This window comes from Pelecanus crispus, chromosome 2 (genome assembly GCF_030463565.1).
Source record: "Pelecanus crispus isolate bPelCri1 chromosome 2, bPelCri1.pri, whole genome shotgun sequence".
In the NCBI taxonomy this organism is placed as follows: Eukaryota; Metazoa; Chordata; class Aves; order Pelecaniformes; family Pelecanidae; genus Pelecanus; species Pelecanus crispus.
Genome location: NC_134644.1, coordinates 38,979,761 through 38,994,816, shown reverse-complemented (window position 1 = coordinate 38,994,816; position 15,056 = coordinate 38,979,761). Strand labels below are relative to the sequence as shown.

General features: G+C 35.6%; 1 protein-coding gene across 2 annotated transcripts in view; it reads right to left on the bottom strand.

Moving 5' to 3' along the window:
• The window catches only part of TAX1BP1 (Tax1 binding protein 1), a 64,441-nt gene that overhangs the window by 35,668 nt on the left and 13,717 nt on the right, over nucleotides 1–15,056 (bottom strand). For both annotated transcript variants that reach the window (XM_075706556.1, XM_075706558.1), the window contains exons 3-5: nucleotides 9,816–9,918; nucleotides 5,919–6,106; nucleotides 4,044–4,202 (exon numbers count right to left, since the gene is read on the bottom strand). In XM_075706556.1, the coding sequence (XP_075562671.1) occupies nucleotides 4,044–4,202; nucleotides 5,919–6,106; nucleotides 9,816–9,918 (450 nt within the window). The remainder of the gene's footprint in view (nucleotides 1–4,043; nucleotides 4,203–5,918; nucleotides 6,107–9,815; nucleotides 9,919–15,056) is intronic.

Below are 15,056 nucleotides of genomic sequence, written 5' to 3'. Positions count from 1 at the left end.
AGTGTTAGCAAACTGAAATCCCTCGTTTGTTGTGGCCATTACAGTCTGAAGTGCTACAAACACAGGAACTCACCTGTTTTTAAAACTCAAGAAATGGTAATCTTTTCACCACTTAAAAGCATGCATAGACCCCAATATGCAAACTTCATGGAACACTGATTGCCTGAATAGATTGTTTAGTATGCTATGTTCTTAAAAGATTGACCTATTTTTGGTTTGTTTCTTCCTAATATTTTTTCCCCAAAGAGCCTCTAAAGGGCCACTTACAAAGTGTCCCAACTAGGCAAAAAGCAGACAGAGAAGACAATAGTTCCATTGCCCAGAATTCTATGAGAGTACGTAGGTGGGGAAGAAAGATCAAATAATCAAGAGTGGGAGGGAAACACTAATTGGGATATAGCTGTGATACTGTCTGTCAACAACTATCCTGTCTATATTAAGGAATCACTGTTCCTACAGACATTTTCTCAATGATCCAAACTACTCCTGAGCTATTTCTGAAAACAAAGGACTGACAAAAATCAATACCAAAAAGAGGAAAGTAGCCTAAAGGCTTACAAATAAACATCAATAAAAAGGGGATTTCAGGAGAACTGTGTTTTAACAAAACATTTTCATATTATGATCCTTTCCAATCTTAATGACTCCAAGTTTTTACTTTCATTATAAATAATCCAGCCACCAAGCCAGGAAACATGAAATTGCTACTCTACCCTTAACTGGTTTAGTGGTGGACTTGGTAATGTTGGGTTAATGGTTGGACTGGATGATCTTAAAAGGTCTTTTCCAACCTAAACGATTCTATGAACTCAGAGCTTTTCTATCATTAATCTATTTGTTACACTGTACCACAGTAAGATAACTTATGTACCCCTAATCACACTATCCACATTCTGTTCAATTCAATTATGAAAATAAGGTAGCTTAATAACATATTTGATGAAAAGACAAAGACAAAAGCTCAGATACGCATATTATTTGCTTCAAAGAAACCGAGTAAGATTTTCAGAAAAAGGGCAAATTGACAAGTATTTTGTATAAAGGGGTGCAAAACCTCAAAGCCCCCTTATCACAATACAAATGATAATAAACAAATAGTAGTTGCCAATACATTAGCAGCATAAAGAGCTCTGCACCTAATTAGAATCAAATGCATGTGTCTGTGCAGGCATATCTGAACTTCCTTTGCTCATGCAGATGCCACTTCTTAAATACAGTACTTTGTACTATTGTGTTTTTTTAGAGGGCTCTTTGGACAAGCAGAAGTATTATCTGTGCACTTCTTGATGGAAGTACTTGCAAAAAGGAAAAAAATTAGTATGTTAAGAGATTGTACCTGGGTTAAATGTAGCTTAATTTTTAAGAGAAAAGGATTTCTATCACTTATAGCTCCCTCTTAAACTACAAAGATAATTACTGTAAACACTACATATAATTATATTTCCTTATATGCGTTGTTTTATTAATTGGACTTTATTAGCTTAATATGCTCTAAAGTATCTTGAAATTTTTTAATAGAACTCCAGATAGTTAAACCTTTACCTGAGTAAGTTAAACATCTTTAAAAAAATGCAAATTTTAAATTCATCAACTCCACTTTTTTTTCTATTTATGTATCAAAGGTTTAGAGCATAACTAAAAATCCACCTGTATGTGACAGAAGAACACTAGGAATAAAGGAAGAAAATAATAAACGCACAGAATTACTTAGTTAAAACAACCATTCTGTAACTTAAAGGCAAAAAGACCCCAACAAGCCAAACCAAAACAACTTAGCTCATACTAAACACAGGTGAAGATTCTGCTGTTACATAGAATACACATATATTTTGATTACTTAGTATTTCAAAGTTATCCCATTTAGTCTTATATAAAAAACAGACAAATTAATGCCTTGTTTATGTTTATCACCAATAACAATTATTCACATCACATGAAGCTGACTAGATTAGCTGGGGTTTTTTTGGGGGGAGTGGTTTTGGAGGGTTTGTTTTGGTGGTTGTTTGGGTGGGGGAGTGTTATGTGGGATTTGTTTGGTTTCTTAAACGAACCACAAGGAAAATAAAACCTAGGTACTGTAGCCCTACTGAGTGCTACGTAACTGCTGCTCAGGAAACTTTAAATCAATCCATTAACGCATTGTACAGTGTTCTCAGCAAAGATAAGTCATATAATCCCTTGACCCACTGCTGTATTTCATGTATTGGGGTAGGGAGGCAAGGAGAGAAAGAAGTGAAGTAATCTTTAAGATTGGAAAGTTTAGAGAGAAAAACGTATATAAAGTATTGTTTATTAAACGTTCCAATGATGAAAAAGTTAACTTACTGCACCTGATTTAGTATATGCCTATTTAATTTTCAAGAGTAACACTGGATTTATATTCTGTTTATGTACATAAACAAGTCAAAGATGTTTCAACTCAGATTTTTTTCTTTAAACAAGTGAAAAACAGAATATAACATAAAAGATGGAAACTAAGTGTCAAAGACTTAAGAGACAAAAAAGTAACTGCATGAGTTAGAAAACTTCTGTAGTACTCTAGATAGGTGAAGAGTTGCATCAGCCTCAGTTTAGACATCTACTTATAGCTCAGATAAATATAAGCAAGAAGTTCTTCACATTGCATCACCACTTCAACAAAATACAGGGCAAAAACAAACCCAAAAATAAAACATTCCTGAAATTAAATTCTGATTGCTAAGTTCTGGTATCTTAAAGGCGAAAGCATTTTTTATTATAGAAATTCACAGAAAAGCATGAGAATGTATCAAGACATTTTTGTTCCTATACAGTCTGATTGTGTCCTTGCTAGATAGCCATCAAAATCCCATTTGACAATTTTTTCTAAAATGGCATTGTAAAGCTAACATGGATTAGAACTGACAATTTACCTTCCATACATTTTTTTTTAAACAAGAACCTCAAATGACAATGAAAGGTATCTATGTAGCTCATTCAGATAAATCCACAAAATGCATACTTAAAAGTTTAAATCAATTAGACGATAATTAAAAACTAGTTCTCCTATGTACTTGAAATTAAAATCATTTTTTATAGGAAAAACTTTTTCCTAAACAAGATCTTATCCTTCCCTTTTCCCTTACCCAACATTCTAGTCCATTTCACCATGACTGTTCAAAAGTAAACTACAAAGCTTTAACAGTTTCAAATTCCCTCAACAAATTCCTTTCTATTAAAGGTGTATCATGCAGAACTGTTGACATATACATACAAGTACTCAGAAATAGCCTATTAACTGCTGTCCACAGCTAAATTATATAGGCTTCATTACATCAAATTTGTCCATGTCACCACCTCCCTCCCACATGTTTTTAATCTTCTCCTAAAAGTTGTTTTTTGAAAAGCAGCAGCTTAAAAATAGTTTAGGTCCAACTTTTTTGTGCCTTTTTTATAATACTAGATTTCCTCCTTACGTAAAATTCCAAATTAAGCTTGCTTTGGTTTAGGCCAGATTTGTATTTTCACTATCAATTAACACTGTAAATTAGTTTTTAGGTTTCTGCTTCTTTTCCCTGTTAAAAGCTTCAGACCTTTATGGAGCCTTTTAGAGAAGTGACCAGTTACTTTTCATTCGCTGTGTGCCCTGGCAGTAGTATTCTCTGTTAAGTCTTGATCTTTGCTTTTAATACCAAAATTTTTTACCATTTTCAATACCCTGTATTCTATGTAGTTATCCCTTAATGGGAGTTTTTTGAAAAGCCTCCATTTTAAGTTAATGTAAGCAAACTTTAAACTGTCAACTACTTCCCACTATGAATTCCACAGTTAAATGTCAAACATCTGATAACAGTTGTCATCAATTATCTTACCAAGCCTGGTACCAAAAGCCTTAAATATTTTAACCATTTTACGACATAAAAGGAATAGTGGCAGGAGGTTAATAGAAACTGACCTACTCTAGTGTAAATGTCTGTCTAACTGCTGAGGGGTTTTGACAGCTGATTTTCACCCAGTTTAACTGGTTCTTGAAAAAGGAGGATTACAGACATTATGAGTCAGCTTTAATCAGTTAAACAACTAACCTTTTGCTCTGTTTGCAGTTGGTCACATCTCTGCTTTTCATGGTTAAGTTCTTTTTCCAGTCTTTCAACTTGATCTCTGAGTTGTGCTGTTTCCTTTTCCAGAACAGAAGTTACCTTTAATAGCTCTTCTTTTTCTTTTATTATTTTTTCGATTTTAAACTGTAAAAACAAAAACATTCTTTTTTGGTAATTTTTCTCCCATTCATTCCTATCAAACAAGTGGATAACAAATTACACCAGTGTTTGAGCAGAAGCACAAACTGTGTCCCCTCTGGCTAGGTTATTTTACAGTTTTCCCCTTACTCCCAAATTTCTGAAGTTTCATTGCTTTAACTGAATAGTACTACATTAACATTAGACAGCACACTTTGCAGTGTCTTGATTTATACTCAATTTTTCCCTCCTTAAGTGAGGTGCCTTTACTGTTCCCAAGTGACAGCAATTATGGAGGAGCTAATTATGATGACACTAGCTTGGTGAAAAAATGGCTGCTGAGTGTAGAGACACACACACTCTAAAGCAACATTTGAGGAATTTCACAAAAAAAAAAACCCAAACCCACACATACACCCACAGAGCCAAAATTAAGGACTGGCACATGAATTGCTAGCCAATCAATACTTAAAGGGGGCTTATAAGAAAGATGAGGACAGGCTTTTTAGTAGGGCCTGTAGCAATACAACAAGGGGTAAGGAAAAGAGGGTAGATTCAGACTAGGTATAAAGAAGAAATCTTTTACAATGAGGGTGGTCAAGCACTGGAACAGGTTGCCCAGAGAGGTGGTGGAGGCCCCATCCCTGGCAACATTCCAGGTCAGGTTGGACGGGGCTCTGAGCAACCTGATCTGGTTAAAGCTGTCCCTGCTCACTGCAGGGGGTTGGGCTAGATGACCTCTAAAGGTCCCTTCCAACCCAAAGCATTCTATGATTCTATGAACCAAGATAATAAAAAAAGTTTGAGATTTTTTTCTTAAATTTTAGTACTAGGAGTACATATCTGAAAGGCAAAAAGATAACAGATGTATCTCTCTACTAAGTCTCTTATCCCTAAATTTTGAAAACTGTAAATCAAATACATGTATGTATGGGCCTAGACACAACTGACAGAAGGATAAGATGTCTGAATGCAAGGTAAGGAAACTGTACCGAGCAATTTTCCAGTAAGAAACTCATACAATCAAGTTGGTTTGATTTTGTGGTGGTTGGTTGGTTGGTTGGTTGGTTGGTTGGTTGGTTGGTTGGGGGGGGGGGGGGGGGGGGGGGGCGGTGTGGTTTTTTGGTTTTTAAGTAGTTTTCAGCCTAAAAAATATCAACAAGCAAATGGAAACATCTTGACTCTGGATGTGAGCATACAAGCCTAACTACATCCATCTGACAAAGAACATGACACACAGAACACTGCTTTAAATAAAACAAGAGCTATTCTAACATACTCAGGCACCTGCAATTATTCACCTTAGTTTCCAGGGCTCTTCACTTGTGCACAAATAAAAGTATACTGGTTCCTTATTTTTTTTTTTTTTCCCTTACAACAAGCACCATTTCACACAAAGGGTATCTTCCCCCCTCCAGTTAGTTGGAGGGTACAGGTGTGAGACATGGGCAACTATGTACTCTCTTGTGGTTTCCCAGTCTATGCTTAGTGCTATACCATACTTGTAACCAGTTTAAAATCCTTACTCATTCAACCTGCAAATGTTCTGAACTCCAACCAAATACTGGAGAACAAGCCAGAAATATATACATTACACATACATATGTAGGTTTTTTTGCTCCTGGTTTGTTCTTCAGTACCATATCCTGTGAGTGTATGTACATTTGTATATATAAAAAAAATAAATAAGAAGATAACATTTTAAGAATTGTTGAATCAAACCTCAAGAAGTCCAGCTTTTGTGGTCACCACTAACATATCAGAGTTTCCTTCATCTTCCATAGTGAGCAATTCTTCAACAGGGGAAGAAGTACGAAACTGGAAAGGCGTGCTTGCTCCACGGATTTCTCCTTTATGAGTCACGTAACAGAACTGGTAAAATTCTCCATCATCATTTGGTAGATAATATCCTATCAAAATAAATTTGTATTTGAAGAAACATTCTACACAAACATACAAGTCTCCATCTGGATATAGATTATCAGATCATGTTTGACTTACAAATTTCATGCTCGTTACCTCAGTAAGGCACACATAAATCATCAAAACAGCACAAAGGAAAAGTCATCCTATTCAGTAGCTTTCATTCCCCAGCAATTTCTCCTAGCTTTTAAGACAAACACCAAAACAGTGTCAGGTAATAGCTGCTATAGGTACACATCAGCTTATATACATTAGGTAATAGCTGCTGTTTATATATTTACGAAACAGACAGAATTGTTGGCAATGACATGCCCTGAAGCTGGATCAGGACCACATTATTATGTAACTGTTGTACAACCACAGAACAAGGAGTAAACAATTTTTTGGCCTTGGAACACCCATACAATCAAAGACAACAGACAAAGACAGAATAACATACAATGACAAGACATCTGCAACTTTACTAGGTTCAATTTTTTCTGTTTTTTGTGGAGTAACCACAATTTACTTTTGCTATTCTTAAATGCCAAAGCATGGGAATGCTTTGAATGGATGACACAATGGTAACAAGCTGCAAGTATGGAGGGGGCAGGGGAAGGGCATGTTGAAAAAGAGCTTAGTTTTCAAAATTGAAAAAAAAAAATTCTTCTAGACTTTGCAAGGTAAGAATAAATCATCTTTCTTGTAGCTATGTAACACTGCATGCTGCTGGCAAATTATTTCAGAATTTCTGTGTGACTATTCAACTGAGCTGCTACGCACTAAAGCTTCAACATCAAGTTTCTTACATCCCCTGGATTCGCATGGTAGTTTTTGTGGATGTTAAACAATCATTTCCAGAACTAATAAGTTTTTTACCTCTATTAGTAAATGCAAGAAACCATGCTGTACCCAATTTAGTGGTAAGAAAACCAACTGGTTTTATTCAGAACATTTAATTATCAGATACCCTAGCCAGCCTGAGTATGATACTAGCATGATAAATCCTCACCTAATGTTCAATCCAGGAGGTGATGTCACCAATTTCTGTTCACATTTCACCACAATTCAGTCTCCTCCCTTTCTAACTTTACCATTAATTTCTATTCACCAACTTTTATTCCAGATTCCTGGAAGACTTTTCCCAGTACTCTTAGCAACTTTTCCTGCAAATGGTAAAACATAACATGTGCTATAAGGACAGCACTTGTATCAAGCACTTTGTGTTTCCATTAGTCTTACACTTTATTAACCGTAGCTCAGGGAATAGTATCTTAATTTCAAAACCCCAGGATTCTGTGCTTTTGGACCTGACTACACTTTCCTATATAGCACTGCAGTTCAGTTTACCTGATTCAATGCTTAAATAAGGTGACACTATGCAGAAATTAATTCAGAACAATCTACTTTGCAGCTCCAGCAAGTTTTAATATTGGTTCAGACAAACTGATTTTAAAACTACCTAAAGTCTTTTTTCTTGTATCTAACAGGTACTGGAGACAAGACATTCCTGATTATTTTCTTCCAGTACACCTACTTGATCATTAAAAAAAAGTGTATTTAAAGCATGCTGTACAACATTTACTATTTATCTCAGTTAATTAAGCTCCTCTGAGCTCTACTGATCTCATCTCAGCAGCACTAAAATATCTTGCCAAACACAACTAGGAGACTGTCTGAATGGAGATTAAATCTGGCAGCTCTATAAAAGTGGCAGACTGTCAGTATGGAATGCAACAGATGGGACAGAGCTACCTGGTCTCTTCATGTGTGGTAAAACTTCTAAGTACAAAGGACTGATAATGGCATGTAGAGTCCTAGCTTGTAGGTCACTTTTAGTTTCAGTCCAACCCAATTTCACTCATTCAGTGAATTTTGGTAACTGTAAAAGAAACTAACGACTTCCTTCCAGTTCCTACAGAGCATACATGCTTTTCACAGATTACAAGGTTATAAAATGGTCAGATCACATGGATATGATCATCATCGAAAGTACCAGAAAAAATTACTTCAGGTAGGAGAAAGAACAGTGAACTCATCCAAGCTATCACTATTTGCAGCTTTAACAACAAGCTAACACAGCAGTCATTCCAGAACTTCACTTATTATTTTTCTATATATTTTAAGCAATAAATACACACACACAACAACTAAGGCCAACTCTTGGAAGAAAAAAAAAAAAAACCTGTAAGACAGTACATAAAATTCTGTTACTAAGCAGAAAAGCATTAAACAAATTTAATGGTGGTGCTCTTTTTAGATGCAACTTTGAATGAGTGTAGATTTTTGACATTTGTAATGTCCTGTGGCAAGAAGTTCTGCACATTGACTGTGTTACACAAGTATCACCTCTACCTCCGTTTTGAACCTGTTACTTGGTAGCTTACATCGATGGCTCCTACTTCTTTAAATATGAGCAATGGATAACCCACTCATGGCATGGGCAGCTGATTTTAGAGACATCTGTCACTTCCCATTATTTCCCTTTCCCAGGCTGAAAAACCTGGCAGAAGGAAGTTCTGAAAGTCACCTAGTCCAACTTACCATAGAATCACCGAGTGGTTTGGGTTGGAAGGGACCTTAAAGACCATCTAGTTCCAAGCCCCCTGCCATGGGGAGGGACACCTTCCACTAGACCAGGTTGCTCAAAGCCCCATCCAACCTGGCCTTGAACACCTCCAGGAATGGGGCATCCACAACTTCTCTGGGCAACCTGTTCCAGTGCCTCACCACCCTCATAGTGAAGAATTTCTTTCTTATATCTAACTTCCCACTCAAGACACTGTTGCGAGCACCAGTCTGAGACTACCACGGCTGTGTCTAATCAAGTGCGTGGAACTCCCATCCTTCCAAACCAGGAATACCTTTTCAAGTGCTGCACTACTCCCTCTGGGTAAAAAAGTTCTTCCTAATGTCAGATGTAAACCTCCCAGGCCACAATCCATGGCCATTGTCCCTTTTTATATTTAGTGAGAAGAGTGTGGCTCTGTCACCTTTGTAACTCCACACCTTTACACAGAACCCGTTTCTTAATTTTGATCTTCCTTGTTGCACTTTGTTCATTTGTGCTACTAGATCTTTTTTGAGATTGGGAAGGGGAAGGAGAGCATCTGATCTCCACACAGTGTTAAAAATGCAGTTATAATATAGATTTGAACAGTGGTGTAACATTTTCTGGTTTGTTCTTTATTCTTTTCTTAAAGACTTCAGTCATTTGCATCAATTCCTCACTGCCAAAAGGTCCTCTGCTACTGACAACTCTGAACCTTCACCAAACCATCATGTACATTGTTTATTCTTTCACAAGAATCACTCTACATTGAGAATGATGTTTGAAGTCCAGAGATTAAAGACAATGTAAAGACACAATGCATTAAGAGATGCCAAGATTAAAAAACCCTGCTGATGACTAAAGAAAGTAATTTTCTGTATTTGAATAGTTTCAAGCAGAGTTTTTCTTTCTATCAGTCATCAATATTCTCCACTACTATGTAAAAACATACTAAGTCACAGACTTCCCCTTATCATTTCCTTGACATCTAAAATCAGACTGACCTTCACACAGTGAAGCATGGAAAATTCCCCTCCAATTTATGTTTGTAAAAGTTTAGAACTGTTACACTACCCTCAACATTGTAATTACAATGTAATTGTAATGTAAGTATTTAAAAAGCTGTGTAGGCTGGAACATACAGGTAGATAACGTTTTATATTTACCTTGAAAAGTCAGCACACAGTTAACAGTTGATCCTTCCACATAATTTTCTGGCATAGGTGACCAAAGAAATGTGTAATAATCTCTTGCAGTACTCCAACCAACCTGAAGTAAACCACAACAAAAAAAGAAAGAGAAAACACTAAGCAGAAGAATTTGTTACACAGTTAAGATAGCATGGTCTGGCCTTTACAACATACTGTAATATGCATATTTCTGCTTCAACATGCAATAAAAAGATACTTAACAATGTTTACAAATCAGGAATATTTTAACAAGCATGTCAAAGATTTAGCATGAATTTTATTAAGCTTGTTACCTAAGGCAATAAATGGGTCTAAGGCAATAAAAGGGTCTATATAAATTAAAACAGCAGACAGTTTTCTCTATACATTAAACTACTATTTGGTACATTTTTTTTTTCTCTAAAGATACACATTAGTATATTAAAAATACAAAAAGATTAATTGTAGTGACATTTTCTTAGTGTAAGTTCTGCCAATGCTGACTATTTTGTGTCTACAATCCAACAGGTTCATCAGAAAACAAAAAGGAGGAAAGAAAAAAATAACTCTCTCTTCTACTGAGAAGGCCAAATTTGACAGGGCTAAACTAGCACTTTTTGGACAACTTCTGCAATATTGAAGACCAGCATTTCACTGGAATGCTAATTCTTCCATACATACATGCCATGTCTGCAAGGAAAAAAAACCTAACTCAGCTAAGTTGGTGCAGTCTTCCCACTAACTTCAATAAACATCTGCTTTCAGACTTTTCATGAGTGCTCTATACAGTAAGAAATGCTATCCTCTGAAGAAACATATTCCAACAAGCTTGAAATACATGCATGTAAACCTGAAACCCAAAGCAACTACTGTAAAGCAATGGATATTAATAATAGCATAATGGTAAAGAAGAACAAATATATCTGTTTTATTCCACTGACAAAAAAAATACCAAAAATCTTGTCAAAAGCTAGCTGTAGTACGATTTATCAGTAACTGGGTATATTGTCTTGGAAGAGTTAAGAAGAGGAATGGGGACAAATTGTCTACCAATTTCTATCAGGTAAGACAGCATTTCAAGATGGAAAAGGGAAAAAAAAAAACATCAAAAAACCCAACAACAACAAAAAAATTAAGGTTACCAATCATGATTTCTATTACTTCAACATACAAGACTTCTCAACTTTTAAGTTCATACCAAATCCTCCTTTATAAAAGATACATTGCAACAGTATTTTAAAATCATTAAGAACTTGGTTTTTTAAGGATTTGTCAGCTTTAAAAAAAAAAAAAAAAACAAACAGATGTTTAGACAGGCAATGAGAACAGCAGAACTGAAAGTAATTAAATAGCAATTATATATGTACATAGGTATACATTTCACACATGAAAATTAATAATTAGCATTAGTAAAAAAATTCTGAAGGAGATTATTCCATAGCTGCCCATTATACTTCTTCACTTGATATTAAAAAGTGTGCGAAAAGGTAATGTTTGGGGAAGAAAAAAAAAAAAAAAAGAACTGGTCTGAGATGACCAGGACTTTTTTATAGTCTTAAAAACCAAGGATGAACAACAGCAAAACCAGATTAAATTTTCATTGTGCTAACTACAGTCACTTCTTTAAGGCAACATTCATTAGAGAGAAGCAGTGCAGACTCTTGATGTATCCACCAGAATGGAATTACCTACTACATCTTAAGCCTACTCTTAGCCAAATTTTTGAAGATTTCTGTGATATCCTCTATCAAGGAGCTTTGAAAGATGTGAATGAAATGAGATTTCCTGGGGCTGTTATTTCCACACTGTTGAAATATTTCAGAAATAACAAGGAAAGCTCCTCCAGTTAACTTGAAGGGGGGGTAAAAGCAATTTTTCCTTGATAAAAGTTCACAGGAAAAACATTTTGCAAATTTTCACATTAACCTTGTCTTCAAATCCAACTCTGATGTTAATACCCCTTTTTGGCTGAACCTGCTTTTACCTCAGAAAAGGGAAACATATACCATTACTTGCTGCCCTAAAATAAAGCAAGCAGATAGCTTTTTACATGTAGTTCTCAATGTGTGAAAAGTCCCCATCTTGTTCTTTTTTAATTTCAGACAGGAAACTGAGTTATGTCCAGAACAAATACCGTATAGAACTGAAGTAATCTTTTCTACTACTCCAGTTCTCATTTCTGTTATGAAAAACCAAACACACACGCACTCTGATGCTATTTTCCTGAGTAAAATAACATCCTTCTTTTGATAATTAACACTCTGGAAAATGTAGAGAGAGGGAGTAAAATCCGGTGAATATAAAACCAAAAATGGTCCCTCCAGGAGATCAACTCAACTTCTGATTCAATTTTTTAGATATCACATGTTGATCTGTAAATTTAATCATCTATTCTGAAACAAAAAGTTATTTTTATGAATACTTCACCTGTAACAGTAATCCACAGGATTTTTTTTTTTTTTTTTTTGTTAAGGTAATTTAAAACTTTATAGTCGTACTGATACAAACAAAAAGAGTAATTATGTAGAGAACAAATAACTCTCCTGGCCTGTTTCACAGCAGGTGCCATACTTGCAAGTGAGACTCTAATCTGTGGGTTACCAGTAAAGAGAACTGTGACACATCAAGAGCTAGTGGGTGACACCCTGGGAAGTTTAACCTACACGTATTTTCTCCAGCAATTCCCCCTATTTCCTGTCACCCATCATCTGCTTCCCCTAGCAAAGCTCCCCATCTTACACTCTTACAATCCTGACAATCCATTTATTTCTTAATGGGGCACATGCAATTTATCAGCCAGTGTGGACTACCCAATGGCTCTCTTCACTGCACAGGATTTCAGACCATGAAGGTCTTCCCTGCTACAGGCTGCACACATCAAAACTTGACAATGCAGAGAAGGAAATATGAACAAGTCTCGTCTTCCTTGCAGTTGCATTTATTTAAAAAGGGGAAGTTTTTGTATTCTGCAGCAAAGCAAGTTAACTTAGTAACATTATTCAACATTTTTCCTACTTAACAATGATTATGATTAACTTCTATAGGATTATTTCTTAGATGACTGAAGGAGCAAAACCAAAGTAATGATATGCTGAGAAGAAAATAAAGACAAAATTAAGTAATGGCTGGTTTAGGTCTAGGATCTAGACCTTTTAAAAAAAAAAATCAACAGGTTTTCGTGAACCTTTATTTTAGTACTTTATATCTTTTGACAATATTCTCTTTAATAAGCCTCGTATAAAGTACACAGTGGTTCAGAATACAAAATAGTCCTACACAGCCATAATCTTCTCTATGGCAACAGATTATACTGTCACAGATACAAGACTATAAACACACGCTGGATGGCTCGGCAATGATCTAAATGTGACCTTTGACAAAGATACTTCTTTCAGCTCAGAAGGCAAACCAATAGTTGCCTAAAAATAGGGTTAAAATTATATAAAGACATTTTAAGATTGCTTAAGGGAAAGGAAATAAAAATTGAGATAAACAGAAACTAGTGGCAAAAGCTACAGAGGAAATCAACAAAAAGTGAACATGATGACGAAGATGGGAATACTTGTCAATAGCCCCACAGTGATTTCATATGAAAAACAAAACAAAACACTGTAGCTCTGGAAGCAAAATGAACAGCATCCTCCTCATCATCAGGCATATTAGCTTGGAAAAAATATTTTCATTTTAATGAAAGGAATCAGAAAAGCTAGACTGTTTCTCTGACTGCTGATCAAAGCAACAAAACTTATTACAATTAATATAGACTATCTTCCAGGTTAGTCTCCGGATGGAGAGAAGAGTACAGACCCTCCACAAGAACCCATTTGTTGTGAAGACCTTACCTGGACTACACTGACAGAAGAAAAACTGCTATTTAAGGCAAATGACCACATAAGGTGGTTTCATTGTCTTTTTTGTTGTTTGTTTGTTGTTGGTTTTTTTTAATTAAAAAGACCATTACAGCAACCGGCCCATACAATTCTGCTTGGGACACACTGGAAGAGAGCAAGTTGAAGCTTGTCTCATAAACATAAGAATTTGTGCTTTGTGCAACTTCCTAGTAATAGTGCAGGATTCAAGAAATCAGATGATTCAACAGGTAGGTGTTGTTAAATACAATTAGCATGGGGTAAGTAGTATGAATCAGTAGTGTACACTAGAGAAAAACTGAGAGAACTTTTTAAAAAATAAATTTATTTACTTATTCAATATGCAGTTTTAAGAAACTGCATATTGCAGTTACTTAAATGGCACTTTCTGTGAAAGCAACAGAATTTGGAGGTAGCAATACCTGAGCACAGACTAAAAAGAGTTCCCTGGCCAGCATATTCCTTAATTTCATACTTTGAAAACTCAATGATAAGTTTTGTTAAGTTAAAAGCAGATAAATTAGTCACAGTCTTTCATTTTCAGAATATTTTCTCCATGGAATGATGTTCAAGTAGCAGGTAAAGGTTATCCTGCCACCTCGCAAAACCTTTTGCAGCTGATGCTCCAGTTCTTGGGGCAACAGGGCTCCTTTGACGCCATTGTACTTGCACTGAATCAGCAGCAACACAGATACTCTGTGAAAAAAATCCAATCCTAAATCTATTTTGATTATTCATACCTCCAAGCTTATCTATACAGGAGTCTCCAGGAAAATTCCAGAACAGTAACAGAGTAAAAGAAAAATTTCAAACGCAGACTTTATGGTAGAATTGGAAATTACTCTAACAAGTAGAAGCAGAGAAATTCTCCAACATTTGAGAAGCCCTTAGCGTGAAAACAGAAGGAAGCAGGGCTGCTGCTTTAGTTTGTGTCCAGACTGTCTCTCTGCTACTCTACTGGAACATGAATGCATGTTAAAGAGTAAATACAGATGCTATTTAAATACTTTTTAAATGCTCCATAGAACTTTTGTCACAGGTTTGTGTTTATTAGTCTTTCCTTTCTCACATCATTCAAATTCTAGTTGCCTCAGTTAAAAACAAACAAGCAAATCCCTAACAATTTTACACCAACGCAGAAAATGGAAATAAGTGGTTATTTAATTTATTAGCATCTTGCAGTATTATTTCTATTCAAAAAAGTAAGAAAATAAAGCCTTTCATTCGCATCAGAGAAAAATCTTCAGGCCTGTAAGAAGAAGAGTTTGACCATTTCAACTGCCAAAACAGCTGATACGACTAACAGTGAGCACCTGTATTCATTAAAACATTACAGAAACACACAAATGCTTCTAAGAAAGATTTGCAA